The sequence below is a fragment of the Tachyglossus aculeatus genome, chromosome 17 (assembly GCF_015852505.1).
Source record: "Tachyglossus aculeatus isolate mTacAcu1 chromosome 17, mTacAcu1.pri, whole genome shotgun sequence".
Taxonomy (NCBI): Eukaryota; Metazoa; Chordata; class Mammalia; order Monotremata; family Tachyglossidae; genus Tachyglossus; species Tachyglossus aculeatus.
The window spans coordinates 49,439,847-49,459,846 of NC_052082.1; the positions used below are offsets into that span (position 1 = coordinate 49,439,847).

The following is a 20,000-nucleotide window of genomic DNA, read 5'->3' on the forward strand; positions in this document are numbered from 1 at the left end:
AAAGAAAAAACACTGGCTCAGAGTGATGAGGGTGTCCCTGCCTGCAGCCAGCCGAACCCCCGACCATGACAGAGAAATACCTTCCCCTGCAGACGCTAAAACGAAACGCTTGTTTCAGAGGCCTGGTTCCCTTCCCAAGCCAGCCCCCAGCCCGCTATGTTCTGACTCCCCTCTTCCCCCCTTGAACCACTGACACAAAGCAGTTGAAAACCTGGCTTTCTCCATCCATCTCCATAGTGACTGTGCATGTGTTTCCAAGGCAACAGACCAAGAGATGCAGCTCTTGGGGTTGGGAGGGAATCGAGGCTGGGGCGTCCTCACAATGCGGGGGGTGGGGGGGCCTCTTTCCAATCTTCAGAGAGGCCACAAGCTTCCTGCAGCCCTAGACCAGCCCTAGCTCAGCCCTTTCCCTTCTGGGCCAAGGACACTATAAGTGTCCGAGTAGACATAAGATAATGCAGTCAGACCCGATCCCTGTCCCACATGAGCTTTTTGGTCTAAGTAAAGGAGAGAATAGGTATCGAACCCATATTTTAAGATGAAGAGAAGTGACCTGCCCCAGCTCAGGCAGCAGGCAGCTGACGGAGTTGGAACTAGAACCCGGGTCTCCCGATTCCCAGCCCCGTGCTCTTTCTACAAGGTCACGCTGCTTCTCTAGGCTTCCTGGCTGCCACAACTGAAAGATGCAGAGGGGCCGGGAAGGGATAGTGGAGGGAGTGTGCGTGACCCCTGACGGAGCAGCCAATACCAGCAGGGCACCAAAGCCTGCTTCCCGCCTCTCCAGCAACCTGACCTGCCTGGCCCGCTGCGGCTGCAATCAATTCCATCCTGTTATCCATCCACACCCGCCATAGGCCCCTGCCCACCCTTCCTGTGCCCTGCTCCATCTGTGTGAGATGCAGTTGGAGTCAGGGGGGATAATATAATAATAATGATAATAATAATAATAATAATGGCATTTATTAAGCACTTACTATGTGCAAAGCACTGTTCTAAGCGCTGGGGGAGATACAAGGCGATCAGATTGTCCCACGGGGGGCTCACAGTCTTAATCCCCATTTTATAGAGGAGGGAACTGAGGCACAGTGAAGTTAAGTGACTGGCCCAAAGTCACACAGCTGACAAGTGGAGGAGCCGGCATTTGAACCCATGACCTCTGACTCCAAAGCCCAGGTTCTTTCCACTGGATGCCAGGGTCCTGCTGGTCAGCCAAGGAGGTTGGCAGTCACATCCACCAGCTTCCAGACAGCCCAGCTTTGGGGTAGCAGTGCCGCCTTCCTCCACACAACCACTCCCTTAGACCAGAGGCCTTTGGTGGGAGAGAGGGAGAAAAAGGGAGAGGGGGACAAAAGGACAGAGGGAGAGAGAGGTGTCCTGGGCCACCTGCCGGAGCACAGTCCCCTAAGAAAGGACCAGCCCTGGAGGAGTGCCCTGCAGCCCTCCACTCCTCCCAGGTGGCAACTGAAGGGCACAGTCTTAAATTAATCCAGCGCTTAGAACAGTGCTTTGCACACAGTAAGCACTTAATAAATGCCATTATTATTATTACTATTATAATGAATTCCAGTGCTGACAGTCACACCAGCCTCATCCACCCGGTGGGCAGGGTCTGCTTCCCCCGGCCGCCTAGAGTGGGTACAGTCTTCCTTTCCCCAGGTCAGGGGGCCCGGCGCTCTACCGGACATGCTGGGAAAGAAACTGGGGCTCCTGAGTCTTCACCTTCCACCCTCCCCTGCTCCCCTCCCCAGAGGATTCTTTCTGGGAAGCAGCCTCCTCCCACCCCCTGCCCTGCCCCGGGTGTGGCAGGGAGGGCCTGGGCAGAGGGAAGTGAATCACACCTGGTGTTCCAGGCAAGAGGGAAGGGAGGAGAGGGATTGGGGAGGGGGACTGGGGCCTGAACCCCACACTGTGCCATACCTGAGGGGAGAAGGGATAGAGGTGGAGAGGAGGCAGGGGCACGGGGTCTGAGCTGATTTTAGAGGCCACCTAGTCCAAGCTGCCTGACAGGGCTCCTCTGCTGCAGCCCTGCCCGGGGCCCACCCAGAACTCACTGACTCAGGGGGATTTGCAAGAAGTCCAGGCCTCCCCTCACTCATCCCCCCACCCCCAAAAGCCCCAACTCTGGGCCCTGGAACACCCCCCAATTCATCCTACATCAAGCTAGTCCCCTGGCCCGCCGAGCCAGAACCCCGGAACATATGTCATCATGTGGGTCGTCGTGTGTACCTCCCAGGGACACTCTGGCCTGCTCCGCAGCTGGAACCCATTGCTCTGCCCGGTGCCGGCGGGAGGGGAGGGGGCGGTCGGTGCCGTGCAAACTCCCAGGGCTGGCATGCCGGCACTCCGGCGGTGGGGGAGGGCGTGAGAGGAAGTGGGGCCCCCCCCGCCAGCCAGATTCCACCCCCCAGGGACCAGTGGCCAGCTGGGGCGGGAAACACATTCCACACTGGCTGGCCAGCTGGGCCCGGGCCACCTCACCCTCCACGCCGGACCCTAATGACTTGTGGGGGCCCAGGGCAGGTGGTCTCTGGGGACATGCCACAGAAGCCCCCCAACTAGAACAGTGCTTTGCACATAGTAAGCACTTAATAAATGCCATTATTATTATTATTCTCCCTGGGGGATCCCCCTGGTTTTCCAGCAGTAACGGGGCTCCCAAAAGCACCATCAGGGAGCACAAGACCAAGGGGAGCTGTCTCTGCTCAGGCACCAGAGACTGGAAACAGGGACCGCTCTCCACCTGCTCCTCGGGGGAGACATACTCCTTTACTGTGCTATAGCCCCCAATCCCTGGGCTTCCCTGGGCGGGTGAGGGGCTACTACTCCCAGTGGCCATGCCCTGGCTGGGCTCCACCTTCCCTCTGTTCAACAACAGCAGGCCAACTCAGGACCCGAGGACTCTCCCAGCTGCTCCCCATCCCAGCCCCAGTGGGCTGAGAGCCTGTGAGCCCTGAGACAGCCTGGGGGTCTGGGCCACCTCCTCACACCCTCCCACTCTGCTTCACCCTGCAGCAGGCCAGGGATGCGAGAAGCAGGAGGGAGCTGAGCCCCTGAAACCACAGGGTCCCAGTGCAACCCTGGACGCCCCATGAGTCCCCGGGAAACTCACAGATCCCTCGCTGCCAAGAGGAGAGTCACAACCTCCCACCACAGCTCGGTCCTGACTCTGAGAGTCTTTGCCCTTCCTCAAGTCTAACCCACCTCCCTCCTACTGCAGTTTCAGCCCATTTCCCCTTGCTCTGTTCTCAGGGGAGACGCAAGGCAGCTGGGCCCCAGGCCTTGGAGAACAATCCCTGGGTAGAGGGAAGGCCAAAATAGGTGGTCCCTTGCCATCTCAGAATGGGGGTGGGTGAGAAGAGGGGAGAGAGGGAGCCCAGAGAGACTGCAAAAGAAAGAAAACTGGTAACAGGCCCAAGGAACACACAGAAGAAATAAAAGATCAAGTCCCTGCTCTGGAGAGCGGAGGAAACAAGCCTTCCACATCCACAAAGGAAGAGTTAAGAGCACAGAGATATAACACTCCCAAGTGGATAATTATAATCATGATTATTAATTATTATTGCTGTATTTGTAAAGTCTTTACTATGTGCCTAGCACTGCATTAAGTGCTGGGGTAAATACAAGATCACCAGCCCACCATGGGGCTCACAGCCTAAGAAGGAGAGAGAACAGGGTCCGAATCCCCATTTTACAAATGAGGAAACCGAGGGCGAGAGAAATGAAAAGCCTTTCCTCAGGAGACACAGCAGGCAAGAGGCAAAGCTGGGATTAGAACCCAGGTCCCTGGCCCGGACACTTGTCACTGGGCCGTGTTGTCTGAGAAATTCCCGGGAGCCTGGAAGAGGAGCGAACTGGCTGCCCACCCCTTCCAGTGAAGAGGGAACGTAGAGTGTGGAATCGTGGGCAAACCCCTGGGGTTGAATGGCAGTGGGAAGCCAAGCTCCAACCCCGTGAGGCAGGCAGAGGGGACAAGCTGCCCCCACCCACTCGTCGGCATGACTCAGGGCGAGGCAGGCCCAGCTGCACTGCCCAGGGCGCAGAGCCCAGAACACCTGTCCCTTTGGCCGAGGAACTGGGCAGCCCACCTGGGCCCGGCCCCACTCCCCACCAATGCCATCTTGCGCGGCGGGCGGGGTGGGGCTGGGCCGACCCCCCAGCGGAGTGGTGGGATGGGGACCATCAGCCTGGACGGTGCCGAGGGTGGGTTGAGCCCGGCTGGCAGCCGGGCCGTGTATTTGTGGTTTCTGGGAAACACTGGAGCCTTTTGCAGCATTTTTAAAATACTTGCTCTCCCCGCCAGCCCTGGCCTTTGCATATCTGGTATTTTCCAGAACCATTTCAATGTAAATACCGGGAGAGGGGGAGGTGGGCGGTGGCAGGGGGCAGTTAGGCCTTGAGGTGCCCGGACAGGCTGCAGTGAGCCACAGGGAACTGGGGTGAGAGGTTGCCAGGCCAACCTGAGCCTGACTACTGGAGGCCAAGTCCCCTCGCCTACCTCTGGGCTCTTGGCAGGGGCAAGCAGGGCTGTGGACCCTTACCCATCCACCCGGAGTTGCCCATACCTGTCCCACAAGGGAGCGGTGGGTGTGAGGAGCTCGGCAATCCAGGAGTGGGATCCAGGCAGAAGCAGGAGGGACCCCCAAATCCCATCACCTCCCCCCACCTCCCCAAAAGGCAAAATCTATGTTTGCTCCAGGGACCACCCCCCCACCTCCCGGCACCCCTCTGCCCCAGCTGGGCTCCCACTCTTCCCGCTAACAGCTCCTCCGCTAACCTGGGTGAGCCTCCCCCAGCCTGTCCCCTCCGCTCCCTCTCCGCCCGGCGGCTGCTGCTCCCAAGAGGCCCCCACGGTGCCAGAGGTGCCTGAAGCTTGGGCCCAAAATATGTCTAAAATTTCCTGTTTTTGAAAAAAAAATTGCCGAGGCTCGTTTGGAGTTAAATTAGGAACAGAAGCATTCCAGACTGCTGAGTCTGCAGCACCCAGTCATCCCCTGGGGAGCCCGAGACCCTCATGGCCAACTGCTCACCTTCCCACTGCTGGGCAGCGCTAGCACCCCATCCCGGGACCCCGACCCTGGCCAGGATCACCTCCCTCTATGGGCTTCCCAGGTTCCGCTCATTCCTCAGCTGGCAGCCAGGCCCTGGGCCCTCTGGCCCACCCGGCTTGTGGCTGGCAGTCAGGATGACCCGGCGGGATTGGCGGGGGCTGGAATTGGGGGGCAGGTCCCATCCTGGCCCATCACCTTTGAGGGGATGGGGGGCACTGCGGAGGGGACCGAGGGCACCTACAAAGCCAAGACCAAAAGGTGCCCTCCCAAGCCTCTCCACCTTCTCACCAGCTGGGAATAACCTCAGCGGGGGACTCTCCAACCCCACTTAAAGAGAACAAGAGGAAGCAGGCTGCAATTGCAGCAGGAGGGAGTTGAGGCAGATTAGAGAGTAGCAGGAGGGGAGACAAGGTCCTGGACCAGGAGGCTGGAGAATGGAGGAGTAGACAGCCACAGTCCCTGCAACCCTGTTTAGCCTGCAGCCCCTGGGGAGAAGGCAGCACAGAGCTTTCCTGTTAGGGTGAGGGAGTGGGGAGGGCACAGCAGAAAACTGGATAATAATAATAATGGCATTTATTAAGCACTTACTATGTGCAAATCACTGTTCTAAGTGCTGATGATGCCGGGGTTGGGCCAGGGAAGAGGAAAAGGGCTCTTGGAGGATCTGGGAAACACTGGCTGAGCGCACCGCCTCCTCCCACTGCCCCCTAACCCAGCCTGGATCCTCCAGGCTCAGAGGGGGCTCCAACCCGGCTCAAAGTTCACCCCTCGCTCCCCTGAGCACAACCTCCACAGCTTAGGTAGTCCTAGGCCCATTTGGGGTCCAGAGGCATGAATCCGCATGGCTACCGAGGTTCACTGGCCTCTCACCCCCAAGCAGGGGATACACCATCTGCCAAGCCGCTCCCCAGCTCAGGAAGTCCACAACTATTTCCTTTCACCCCCAGCCCAGGCCAGAGCTGGAAACCGAGGCGGCACATGGGCGAGAGCTCTTATCCCCCAGCTGAGCCCAGGATGCAACGGTGGGGTCAGGGTTGCCCCTGCTTCTCCAGGCCTCAGTTCTGCCCTGAGGAAAATGCGGTTTGGGGGTGAGGGAAGAGAGACCATCAAAAGCCACTTGCCAACTCCAGGTCGACCCCTCCGCGGCCCTCCCAGCCAGGCTAAGAAAACAGAATTGGGGCCTGCTCTGAGCGACACTAATATTTCCCTCCAATCCCGGAATGCTGAATAATAATAATAATAATAATGGCATTTATTAAGTGCTTACTAGGTGCAAAGCACTGTTCTAAGCACTGGGGGGGTTACAAGGTGATCAGGTTGAATCATGAGGCACCCTGCCTGGTTTCTGTCAAGTCTGGGGCCGGCCCCGATTTGCTCTCACTGTCCACCCAGGGCCAGTGGCAGGAAATTCAGAGGCCAACCGGCAGATGTCCACGGCCTGGCTTCTGGCCGGCAAGAAGGAAGTATGGAGTGGCAGGGTGCGGGGCGGGGTCATCACCCCCCTCCACATACACACACCCGGCCTCGGACCTCTGCCGGGAAGCCGGAGCCAACTCCTCCGTGCCGGCAAGAGAGTAGTAGCTGGCTGCTGGCCGGCCGGCTCCCTTGTGGAACTCCCCGGGGCAGGGGGTCACTCGGGCGTGCCGGACAGATGACCCGTGGGGCCCAAGAGGCTGCGGTCGGCGCTGTTGGAGAGTCCTGCCTGAGACCGGGCCCCAGCACTCAGGGCGCGGAAGGAAGAGGCTTGTTCTTAGCAAGGGCGCGGGAGCAGGGGGCTGCCAGGCCCTTGGGGTGCAGAGGTGCGATTGCTGGCTCCCACAGTGGCTACCTGCATCTCCCAATTGAGGGGCCCCAGAGGAGAGCAGGGCACAGCCTCGTTCCTGCCTAAACCCACCCCTACACAGCCCTGCCCCCTCCCCGCCCAGACCCAAGAACCGTCGCTCTCCCACCGTGCCAGGGACAGCCAAGGAAAGCAAGGGGTGGCGGAAACTGCGGCCGTGGCCCTGCCCCAGCCCTGCTCCTCATCCCAGTCCTGCTCCACGCCTCAGCCCCAGCCCAGGCAGTGGAGGGAGCGCCCCACATTCCACCCAACTAAGCCGTAGTTTCCTGGAGATCCTCAGGAACTGGAGACACCTGTCTGTCTAGGGCAGGGAAGGTGTGGGCCTGCCTGGGGGCAGAGGGTTGGCAAAGATGACCTCTTAAGATCTAGCATTCTGACTGGCAGAGAGGAATTAGCACAGGTGAGCCCCACAGGCTCCTGCCAGCCTCTTCCAGAAGGACCAGGGCAAGGAAAAGGAGTGGGAGGGAGGCTGCCCCCACCCTCCCGCTCTCCCACCCGCCGCTTGGCCCGGGCAGACAGTGGCCTTGGCCGTCGGGCCACGACCATTTCCTCTGTGGGAGGAAGCGGGGGCTGCTATGCTGCTGGTTTCCCTTACATTTCCTCTCCCTGCTGGCCCGGCTACATCTGGCCTTTCACTCAGCAGGGGCTCATTTGGACTGACCTGCTCTCTGGGCAGATCCCAAGTAATCATGGGCTCCTAGAGAGGGCAGGGGTCTTCTTGTCCAGCCCCCTGCCTCCAAGCAAGACTACCTCACCAGGACGGGCGGGGACCAATGCTGTCTTCAGAGATCTCTCGGGAAGGAGCTGGGCTGGATCTCCCTGCACCACCGGAACCCTCCCCTGGGTGAACAGCTTCATGGCCTGCCTCAAACCCTCCCATTGTCATGCCAGTCTTCCTCCCCATAGGCCCCCTGCCCTTCTCCGGCAGCAACACCTCCAGAACCAGCCTCCTCAGCCTCCCCAAGCACAGGTCCCTCTGGTTCATTGTGGTGACCAAGCCTTTCTGAAACCAAGCTGACAGACTGAGAGATGGAGCAATTGGAGGGAGTTTCTCTGTCCTCGGTCCCTGCCCTCTGAGACCCTGTACCCCAAGACAGCTCCCTGAGGTGGGTCACCACTTCCCAGTCAGGCCTGCAGCCAGGGGGATCCCGTGTTTCCGCCATCCGGCTCCCCCGACTGGACTCTCCCCGGCGGGAAGTGTAGGCCTTCCAAGGAGGGCTGATCTCTGCACACACAGGAACCCTGCCCACTCCACTTCTCTCAGGGGGCCCCATCATGAAAGGTTTGGAGAACCACAGCCCCTCCAACAGAATCGGCTGCTGCTCCAACACTGCTGCGTCCCTGGCCCACCCGGGGATCCCCACGTTCCTTTCTCTTGGAAAGGAGGGGTTTACTTCCTGGAACTCCCCTAGACATCCACTTCTGCTTCCCCTCGCACGTCACACCCATTTCGCATGTGTGAGGGGTGATTTGTGAAAACCCTACTTTACATCAAGTACTGCGCAAAGTGCAAAGACAATCAGGTTGGGTTCAGTCCCAAGGGACCAGACAGGTGACATCACTCACACGCCCACAGCTTGGCAGGGAAGGAGGTGGGGGACCCTGTTCCCACTCAAAGAGCGGATGCTCAGACCTGGGCCACAAGCCCTCCAGGGGCCGCTTGGCCCAAGCTGCAGGAAAGACCAGCACCGCCCCAGCGCCAACGCCCAGCACCCCTGGTCCCAGAGCCCCCCAGGGGGTACTCACATCGGCGGGCTCCCCTCGCCGACCCTCGCTGCCTCTCAGCCAGCTGCGGCTCAGCTCGCTCAGCTCGGGGATGGGTTGCACCTTGAGCCTCAGGCTGTCTCCGGACTGACGGATCATCTCCACGATCTCATCCCTCGACCTGCTCTCCACGTTCTGCCCGTTGATCTCCACCAGCCGGTCGCCGGGCACCAGCCCCAACGCCAGGTCCTTGGTGCCCGCGCCCGGCTCGGCAAAGTGCACCACGCGCCGGAAGGCCTGGCCCTCGGGGGTCCGGTCCAGCGTGGTGGTCCGCCGCAGGGAGAAGCCGAAGTCCCCCGTGGGGCGTCGCCGCAGCGTCAGCTCCCGGGGGGCGGGTGGGGACGGGGGCGCCACGGGAGGTAAGCGCAGGTCGGCCGCAAAGCGTCCGCCCCCCGCCGGCTCGGGACCCCGGGCCCGGGGGCCGCCCGCCCGGCGAGCCAGCTGTGCGGCGAGCGAGCGGGCCTCCGCTTGGGGCGAGGGGGCGGCTGAGTGCTCTGAGGGTGTGGAGGCCTCCGAGGCACTGTCATCCCGGCTGCGCTGGGAGAAAGAGAACCGCTTGGCGATCATCTGGGAGTTCTGCTTAGCCAGCGAGCCGAAGCGGGCCGCCCTCTGGAGCACGGAGCCCCGGAAGCCGCCCTCCTCGGCCTTGAGGTCGTCGCTGGAACTGGCCGCGCTCAGCCGATCCGAGTCCAGGGCCGCGCCGCCGTCCGAGTCGAGGTCGGTCAGGGGCAGGTCCGACCCGCTGGCCACCTTGATGGGGATGGGGTGGGAGATCTCCAGGCGGGCCTTGGAGTCGCGCTTGGACGAGCGGTTCAGGTTGAAGAAGCCTCGCCGCAGACGCATCTCCTCCAGGCTGCGCAGCTCCGCCGCCGACATGCGCTCCTTCTTCTCCCTCTTGTCTTTCCGCTCCTTCCGCCCGCCCTCCTTGTCCTTGTCCTTGTCTTTCTTCATCAGGTGGAACATGGCGGGAGGTCTCGGGGCTCTCCCCGGGTGGGCCGCTCCACAGCTGCGGACTCACAGCCGCTGGGACCCCGCTTCCGGTCTCGTGCTGTGGACACAAAGGGACGGAGGCCGGGGGTTAGACTGTGGCCAGAGGGCTGGCATCGACCCAACGCTTTCCGGGCTCGCCGGGCTCTTTGGAGCGCTCGGGAGAGTCACCGCAGCAGGTCTTTCCACCCTGCCCACCGCACTGCCCAGAGGCTCCAAGCTGGGAGACACCCGACGGGGCCATCTTTTCCAGCTTCCCGCCTCAGAGGTCAACCCCAACACCGACTCAGAGTGCATAGGGTCGGAGGGGGCATCTTGGCGTTGTGGACAGAGCAAAGGCCCGGGACTCAGAATCCCAGCTCTGCCACTTGTCTGCTGTGTGACCTCGGGTCTTCTCTCTGCCTCACTTACCTCATCTGTAAAATGCGGATTGAAACTATGAATCCCATGTGTGACAGGGACTGGGTCCAATCTGATTTGCTTGTATCCACCCCAGTGCTCAGTACAGTGCCTGGCACATAGTAAATGCTTACCATATACCATTATCCAAAGATGTTATAATTATGGTATTTGTTAAGCACTTACTCTATGCCAAGCACTGTTCTAAGCACTGGGGTAGATATAAGGCTATCAGTTTGGACACAGTCCCGGCCCCACATGGGGCTCACAATCTAGGTGTGAGGGAGTAGGACGTAATCCCCCATTTTATAGATGAGGAAACTGAGGCCCAGAGAAGTCAAGTGATTTGCCCAAGGTCACAAAGCAGACAAGTGGCAGAGCCGGAATTAGAACCCAGGCCCCCTGAGTCCCGGGCCCATGCTCTTTCATTCATTCAATCGTATTTATTGAGTGCTTACTGTTTACAGAGCCCCTAGGCCACGTTGTTTCCTAAACGTTCTGGAATGTCTGGGCCACCCCGGAGCCCCGGATTCCTAGTGCCACTGTCCTCAGTGGACACAAGGAGAAGCGTTGGAGTTCCTGGTCTCCTGGGTAATCCACACCAGGAGCTGAGCCAGAATCCCACCACAACGGGAAGGAAAAGGGTACTGTACTGCCAGGTCTCAGCTCCTCATCCTCAGACTGTACTGGGCGCCCACTGAGGGCACGGCTTGTTACAAGGCGTTTGTGAGGGTGCGGTAAGACAAAGTGACCCAGAGACCGTCTCTCTTTATTGCTGAATTGTACTGTCCAATTGTACAGTACTTTGCACACAGTAAGCGTTCAATAATTACGATTGAAAGAATGAATGAATGAATGACCCGATCCCCGTCCTTGAGGAGTTTGCAATCTAGTTGGGGGCAGGGGGAGACAAAACAGATGTACCCAGTAACAATAACAGTGAGCGGAGCATGACTCAATGGCTGAATGAACAAGTGGAATAAACAAATCAATTTCTAGCACACGGAAGTGCTCCGGCCAGGGGCGGGTTGCTGGGGGAAGGGCAGGAGGGCTGACCATCAGGCTGGTGAAGGCCACCATCCTCCTGCTGGAAGTGTTAGGGACCCCATCCCTGGCTCCTGTCCCCCCCTCCCACCACAGCTCGGGTCCATCTCTGTCTCCCCCTTTTAGACTGTGAGCCCACTGTTGGGTAGGGACTGTCTCTATATGTTGCCAATTTGTACTTCCCAAGTGCTTAGTATAGTGCTCTGCACATAGTAAGCGCTCAATAAATACGATTGATGATGATGATGATGATGATTCACCCATCCTCTGGTGTCAGGCCTCCCCAATCTGTCCTTGACCATCCCCATTAATAGTTACGGTATTTATTAAGCGCTTACTACGTGCCAGGCACTGTACTGAGTGCTGGGGTGGATATAAGCAAATTGGGTTGGACGCAGTCCCTGTCCCACGTAGGGCTCACAGTTTCAATCCCCGTTTTACAGACGAGGTAACTGAGGCACAGAGAAGTGAAGTGTCTTGTCTAAGGTCACGCAGCAGACAAGCGGCAGAGCTGGAATTAGAAACCATGACCTTCTGACTCCCACCCCAATTCTCAGCAGGAGTACAGCAGGGGAAGCAGCGTGGCTCAGTGGAAAGAGCACGGGCTTTGGAGTCAGAGGTCAGGGGTTCAAATCCCAACTCCGCCAATTGTCAGCTGTGTGACTTTGGGCAAGTCACTTAACTTCTCTGGGCCTCAGTTACCTCATCTGTAAAATGGGGATTAAAACTGTGAGCCCCCCGTGGGACAACCTGATCACCTTGTAACCTCCCCAGCGCTTAGAACAGTGCTTTGCACATAGTAAGCGCTTAACAAATACCATTATTATTATTATTATTACAAAGCCCGGGACCAGGGGGTACAAAGAGGAGAGAACTCCTCAACCCAAGCAAGCCAGACAGGAATCAAGAGACCGGAGTAAGGGTGAGGAGATAGGGAGGGCTAGTGGATCATGTGTCTGCTGTGTGACCTTGGGCAAGTCATTTAACTTCTCTGTGCCTCAATTACCTCATCTGCAAAATGGGGATTAAGACTGTGAGCCCCTTGTGGGCCCTGGACTGTGTCCAACCTAATCAGCTTGTATCTACCTCAGCACTTTGTACACTGCCTAACAGAGAGTAAGTGCTTACCAAATAAGAAGCAGCATGGTCTAGGGGATAGGTACGGCCTTGGGAATCAGAAGGACTTGAGTTCTAGTCCCACCTCTGCCACTCATCTGCTGTGTGACCTTGGACAAGTCACTTCACTTCTCTATGCCTCAGTTCTCTCATCTGTAAAAAATGGTGATTAAGACTGGGAGTCCCACTTGGAACATGGACTGTATCCAACCTGATTATCTTGTACCTACTCCAGTGCTTAGAAGAGTGCCTGGCACATAGTAAGTGCTTAAAAAAAAATGATAAACAGGATCCTGGAAAGTCACATCCTTTTCATCCAGGGCTCAGCACCTAAATTTAGCCTGAGGAAAGCAGAAGCTATGGGCGGAGCAGGCAAGAGTCCGGCCCCAGGCGGCCTGGCATACGCATGTGTTTCCCAGAGCCCAGAACCCAGGCAGAGTGGTGGGGGAATGAACAGATGCTGAGGGCCCCAGACCTGGCATCCTCTCCCCATTTCAAAGATGAGGAAACTGAGGCACCAAGAGATTAAGTGACTCTGCTCAGGGTTCAACAGCAGGCCAGTGGTGGAGCTGGGACAAAAACTCTGGTCTCCTGACACCTATGCCCATGTTTTTTCCACTAGGCAACTGCCTTGTTAGGGCTCTTAACCCGTCCAGATCCCCTCTGCCCTCGCCACTCCACATCCTCTAGGTGATCAGGGGGGTGATGCCCGACACCTCACCTCCTCTGGGCAAACTCCTCTGTTTCTGGGAACTCGGCCAGCCCGTCTCCCCTGCCTTGGGGGAAGGTGGCAAAGCCAGGAAGGAGAGATGATTGCTCTAAATTGATTTTCTCCCTTTACTCACCCTCCACAACCCCATAGCACTTATACACATACCCGTAATTTCATTTCTTTATATTAACATCTATCTCGCCCTCTAGACTGTAAGCTTGTTGTGGGCAGGGAATGTGTCTTTTATATTACACTTCCAAGCACTTAGTACAGTGCTGTGCACACAGTAAATCCTCAATAAATACGACTGACTGACTATAAATTCTTTCCTCTTCTAACCTGTGGTGACCAGTGATGCTACCCCTTCCCAGAAAAGGAATCCTCTGGAAATGAGAGACGGGGCATCTCCGGGCAGCAAAGCCAGACACCTGAGCCTCACTGGTCTCTCCAGCGGGTGTTCTGGTGGCCCAAGGAGATCAGAAAAGCTGGCACTGCCCAGCCCACGGAGAGTGGTCATTAAGGGCACGGAAGGCACTTTTCTGAGGGGGTGGTTCTGAGGAGCCCATTATGTGCCAGAGAGCCCAAGACTGATGCAGATGAGCGTGGGGAGGAGGGAGAAAGGGACAACTCAGGCTTTTTGTTGTTGTTGTAAAGCGCTTACTATGTGCCAGGCACTGTACTAAATGTGGGAGTAAATGCAAGCTAATCAGTTTGGACACAGTCCATGTCCCACACGGGGCTCACAATCTTAACCCCCCCATTGTTACAGATGAGGTAACTGTGGCATAGAAGTAAAGCGACTTGCCCAAGGTCACACATCAGACACGTGGCAGAGCCAGGATTAGAATCCAGGTCCTTCTGATTCCCAGGCCCATGCTCTATCCACTAGGCCATGTTCCAGAGAAACCACTCCACATGAAACTTGTGCACTGGGTCGGGCTCTCTTGTGTAGGAGTAGGGGAGAGGCAGAGTCCAATCTACATTGCTAATGTGCTGCTGGCCCTGTTGGGGATGGTATGCCTGCCATGTGCCACCCTGACAACACCCCAAAATGGCAGCGGGAAGAGTAGGAGGGTGGAGGCTGGGGGAGGAAGGGGCTCCTCTGCACATGAGCCCAGTCCACGGTGCCATACTCACTGCTGGGGTGAAGAGGGGTGGGAGCCGTAGGCCGCTGGGGAGGATGGGGAGGAGGAAGCCTGGTCAACAGTGAGCAGGCAGAGTCTGAGCCACTCTCAGTGGGGCCAATGGTAGCCAACCGTGCCGCTGCCTAGGCCGCCCACCTCCTGAAGGCGGGGGAGGGCACAGGCCCCAGCGTGCCCCGCCAGGATGGCAGAATGGGGAGCAGAACATGCTGGGACCTGGGGCCTCTGCCGGCAGCGATTCCCTTCCCCAGCTACCTCCTTGGCTGGCCCGGCCCTAGGGGCCTGTGGTTGCCTTCGCCCACCGCCCTGGCTTCCTCTCACACTGCGGAGGAGGGAGGGGTGCCGGAGCAATGGCCTGGGTGTGTGTCAGGGGAAATCAGCAGCATGGCTCAGTGGAAAGAGCCCGGGCTTGGGAGTCTGAGATCGTGGGTTCTAATCCCAGCTCCGCCACATGTCTGCTGTGTGAACTTGGGCAAGTCACAACTTCTCTGAGCCTCAGTTACCTCATCTATAAATGGGGATTAAGACTGTGAGCCCCACGTGGGACAATCTTATCACCTTGTATTCCCCCCAGCGCTTAGAACAATGCTTTGCACATAATAAGCACTTAAATGCCATCATTATTATTACTATTATTATTATTAAAACAGGCAATTTCCAAGTGCACTCTCTACCTTCTCCCCTCCTCAGGCTCTGTTTTGTACAGGGACAAGGCCAAGGCTCCATGGGTGAAGACACTCAACCTGTGTTAGAACCCAAAGCCCTTCAGCTGACTGGGCCCTCCTGAGGTTATCAGCTCCAGCCCCCTGTCTCCAAGACGCTCTGCCCCTAATCCAGCCTCAACAGTTTGGGGAGTGAGAGAGGGGTCTCCCCTGCTAATGAGCTTCTGCAGTCTTCCTATCACCCCTTAGGTACTTAACCCCCACTCTTCTGTCTAACCTACATCCCTCCTGCTGCAGTGGCCGTCAACGTCAGCCTTCAGCGTGGTATTTGTTAAGTGCTTACTATGTGCCAAGCAATGTACAAAGTACTGGGGTAGATATAAGATAATCAGGTCCCACGTGGGGAATCACAGTCTAGGCAGGTGGGAGTACAGGTATTGGATCCCCATGTTACATATGAGGGAACTGAGGCACAGAGAAATTAAGTGACTTGCCCAAGGTCACAGAGCACATGAAGGAGTCGGGATTAGAACCTAGGACCTCTGATTTCCAGGCCCATTCTCTTTCCTCTAGCCCACACTCCTTCCCAGGATGGAGATGGAGAACAGCAGATTATCACCCTCCAGGGACTGGAACATGTGGATTGGAGGAGGCTGGGAGAGCCCTAAGGAAAATAAAGCCGGTAGTTATTTTTGAAAATTGCATCCTGAGCCCATGCATGTGTGTAAGTTTTTGTGTCCCTCTAGTCTCCCCTTCTAGACTGTAAGCTCGTTGTGGGAAGGGAATGTTTCTACGTATTGTTGTATTGTACTCTCCCAAGCGCTAGTACACTGCTTTGCACAAAGTAAGCGCTCAATAAATACGACTGAATGAATGAAAGTGTGCATGTGTGAGTCTCTCTCTGTACATAAAATACATCTAGCGGGCTCCCTGTCCTCGGGGGGCTTCCACAGGGCCTGCCCTGAACATCCCACCAAGCCTCCACAGGAAACTGGAAGGAGAGGCCCCTTGCCCTAGAGACCCTATGTCTCCAGGCTCCCATGCCCTCTCCTTGGGAGTTGGCTCAGACTCAGAGAGGAGCAAAGCAGAGCAGTGGGGGGCTGTTGTGGTGGGGGAGGGGGTCTTGAGTTTCTCCTTCTTATTTGAACTCTGCCTGAAGCTACTAGCCCCTCAGGTCTTTGCACCCTGAGGCTTCAGAAGAGGAAGGCTAGAGTTTAAAAATTGCCCAAATAAACAAACAGCTCCCTGCTTCCTCTAGCCTTTGCCCTTTCCCCCTCCCCACCCCCCCCCCTCAGAAAACCTCTGCAGGCTCTACTCTGGGAGCTGAAAAATTGGTCTTTCAGCATCTATCTAAAGAGATACTCTGATGCTCTGAGTGCCCCCACTCCCAAGAAACATTTTCAGGGACTCCAATTACATTTAAGTCTGATGGCTTTAAATGGGGCCAGAACCCTAGGAAAACCCGATGAATAAGAGCTGTGGGGTGGGAGGGTCAAAAGACGGACGACAGAACTGAACTCGGAGCATTTTTCAAACAATTAACAGGCTTACTTAGATTTCAAGCCTCGTCCGAAAATATCTTCCCACCTCTACATGGGACTTGAGTGATTCTGGAGTCAGCTGCTTGAAATCCACGCTGACCTCGGTAGGAAATGCATCCTCAGGTCCTTCTGCTCCCTCACAAAATCCACTGGGAGCTCATCCATCCATCCATAAATAAAAACAAAGGAAATGCTTCTCCTGGTCTCCCCCTGATTCTCCCCTGGCCTCTTGGGAAGTAACAGTAATAATAATAATGATGATGGCATTTGTTAAGAACTTACTATGTGCAAAGCACTGTTCTAAGCGCTCAGGAGGACACAAGGTGATCAGGTTGACCCATGTGGGGCTCACAGTCTTAATCCCCATTTTACAGATGAGGGAACTGAGGGACAGAGAAGTCACTTGCCCAAAGTAACACAGCTGACAATTGGCGGAGCTGGGATTTGAACCCATGACCTCTGACTCCCAAGCCTGTGTTCTTTCCATTGAGCCATGCTGCTTCTCGAAGTCTTTCCTTTAGCACCGTGGAGGGTGGGTGAGGGGTGGGAATTGAGAAGGCCCACCTGGATGGCACTAAAAAGAGACCAGACAGCTGGAGGTGAAGGGTCAGTCAATCACCTGGCTGCGTCAGGCTGGGGGAGCCGGGCACTGGAGACCGTCATTCCGGCCCTCCCACCGCCCATTCTGCTGAGGTTGGCAGGTCCCTCCCAGCTCCTGACTCCCAGCTGGCTCACACAGAGATTACCTGGCTCCAGGTGCGCTCCAACCCGACGCAAGCTTCCCGCATGACATCAGCGGGGCTGGCAGCGGTCTCCCCACCACGGAGGGAAGCCGGAAGCCAAACGACCCACAAACTCCTCAGTGTCCCCTGGCAAGAAAGAGGGAGCAGAGGCCCATGGCTCTTCCCTATCCCCAACCCAGTAACCCTTCCCCGAGCGGCAGAGATGCCCGGGCACGAGAGGAACCAAGGCCAGGGGAGATATGCCAGGCCTGCGACAGCAGGGCCAAAGTCCTCTGTTTCACCACCAGTTGCTCTATCTGAGTTTAGCCTCCCCGCCCGAGTGCTCTGCCGGATCTGGGGGCCGCCTCCCGACAGGATCCGGCTCGTTCGCTGTGCAGGCCGCACTCCTCCCTAGTCAGATGCCTGCACTGCCCCGGGGCAGTAGGCTGGGGCCACGGACGTAGCCGTGACTCTTTACCTGGGCTGGCAAGAGAGTTTGGCTAAGGCTAAGAGTTCTAATCCCAACTCTGCTTCCAACTCGCTGGGTGACCTTGGATAAATCTCTTCACCTCTCTGGGCCTCCTATGCAAAAAAGGATTAATCACACAGACCTCAAAGAACTCTAGAAGGAATAACTACAAAAAATCATTTTTTAAAGCTAGTGAAGCCCTGGCAGAGAGCGAGGGGCTGGAACCTGTTCGCCACCACAAGGTAAACGGCAGATCAGGCGGATAAGAGGGGTTTAGAAAGTTAGGGAAAATGGAAGCTGACAGACCACGCAAGTCTCACCTCCAGGCAAAGGACAGAGAAACCCACCCTTCCTGAAGATGAGGGACGAGTGAAGGAGCACCAGGCTCTTTCCCTTTCCCTCACCTTCCAAGTAGCAACAACTGCCTCACCTGGCCCGTGTTTCCAAAATGAGGGGCGACAACCGAAGCAAGTGAGAGCAAAGGTGAGACATCAGGCCGCTCTCTGGGGGCCTGGGGAGATACTTGGGGAGACAGACGGGGTCAAGGATGGTGAGCCCCAGTGCTTAGTACAGTGCTTGGCACATAGGAAGCATTTAACAAATAGCACCATCATTAATAACCTAGTCAAAGAGGAGTCCTCCACCTTCCCCCCCAACCCAGTCGTTCGCTGCCCACCTGGGCCTCCAGTGGAGATGGCTCAAACAGCCCAAGACCCCAGGCTCAGTGTCCAGAGCCGGTCTGAGGAGCACAGCGCGTGGACAAATTGCTTCCTTTCTGCGGCGGTGGCTCCAGAAGGAAGCATCTGGCTGTGGACAGACCTTTGCTTTGAGGAACAGCCCTGCTCTCAGCGCCCAGGAGGGGTTTTCTGAGTCTCTGCAAATAAAGGCTCCACCCTCGGGAAGGAGGATTTTCCTTCCGCCCAGGCTCCAGCCTCAGCCTCCTTGCTACTCCACCCAAGCCTCCCCGTCTCTCCTCTTCTAGGAAATCCCTTTTTCCCCGGGGCTGCACCCGCCTGGTGAAAGCCAGGCCAGTGAGGGTGACTGGGCATGACGTCTGGGGGGGGGACGATCCAGGGTCTGGAGGTTAATTCCCAAGTGGGCATGAAGCTAAGCGGGCAGGGCAGCTGGTCGGTAGCCCTGCCTGCTGTGGTTGTCGGTTCCTGGGCTCCCAGCCCCAGGGCACAGCTGGCACACAGTGGGGGAAGGGGAAATGGGCAGCCTTGGGGCTGTCCGCCTCTCTCCCTGGTTCCGGGCTTGTGGAATGGCCTAAGTCAGGAAGAGACTCCAGCAGCAAGTGCACAGTCGTATCCCACTGCAAACACCACTGATTCGGGACGAGACCGCCCTCAACTGAGAAGCAGCATGGACTAGTGGATAGAGCACGGGCCTGGGACTCAGAAGGATGTGGGTTCTAATCTCAGCTCCGCCACTTGTCTGCTGTGTGACCTTGGGCACGTCAACCACACTTCTCTATACCACAGTTATCTCACTGTAAAATGGGGATTAAGACTGTGAGCCCCACGCAGGACAGGGCCTGTGTCCAACCCCGGTACTTAGTACAGTGCCTGACACATAGTAAGTGTTTAACAAATACCATAAAAAAACTCTTCCCCCACCCCCCTGCAGAAAAAAGGTTTTGTGAGCCAGACCTCCGCCTGGGGCTCTGTCTAAACAGTTACGACCAATGTTTCCTGGAAAGCCCCAGATGGACGGGAGGGACAAAGGGGCCAAGGGGAAGCCAAGGAGCCAACCGGAGGCTGTCAGGAAACCCCAAGTCCCAGTAAGCAGTGGCTATTTTCATTGGCTTCCAGGGAGGAGCGTGCCCCAGGTGAGGAAAGGTTAGGAGAGGCAAGGCCCATTGCTATGGCAACTGGCCTCGCTCAGAGGCCCATTCCTGCCAGGGGAGAGGACCTTGGTGCCAGGGCCCAGTGAGATGGTACCGGTGTGGGGGCTTAACCCTCCACTGAGTGGGTGGAACGGATATTGGTCGGCTCCCAAACCCAGGTCACAAGCCTAACAGGCCCAGAAACCCCTGGTCTCCTGGCTACCCTCCGTTCAAAGGCAGAGGATGGTGGTGTCCAGAAAGACCCTCCAGAAAAGCCCCCCTTACTCCAGAAGCACCTGGGATCTGACCATCTGCCATCCCGCCCCTGCATCCTTCCCCAGAAAATAAAAAAAAACCCAAACCATCTGCCCTTTCTCCTGGGCTTTGTTCTCCCTAATTCTCACTTTAGTTCCTGCCGCAGAAACTGTACTGACCGACTCCTCTACAGCGGCTCTATCTTGCTGACACAGCTCCGGCCTTCCCCGCCGGCTGTGAAGTGGAGGGCTGAGGGGATGGTAGGGGGGAGAAAGATAAGGTGGGGGGGGGTCTTCTCCCCCAGCCTCACCATGACCCTCTCTACCCCAGCTCTTGTCTATCCCTTCTCTTGTCCAGCCCCCGGGCCCCCGCGGCACAATGCCCCAGTGTGCGGTCCGGCCCTGGCTACCTCCTCCCACTTCTCCTCGCCAGGACTGGGCAGGAGGAAGCCGCCCGGCTGGGGGAAGGGACTGA

At 57.2% G+C, this 20,000-nt stretch overlaps 1 protein-coding gene across 1 annotated transcript in view; it reads right to left on the reverse strand.

Moving 5' to 3' along the window:
• Positions 1–17,091, reverse strand: part of MYO18A (myosin XVIIIA) — an 87,574-nt gene extending 70,483 nt beyond the window's left edge. Inside the window, exons 1-2 of the mRNA XM_038759587.1 lie at positions 17,002–17,091; positions 8,635–9,700 (exon numbers count right to left, since the gene is read on the reverse strand). Coding sequence (XP_038615515.1) covers positions 8,635–9,615 — 981 coding nt within the window. The 5' untranslated portion in view covers positions 9,616–9,700; positions 17,002–17,091. The remainder of the gene's footprint in view (positions 1–8,634; positions 9,701–17,001) is intronic.
• Positions 17,092–20,000: the final 2,909 nt, after the last annotated feature.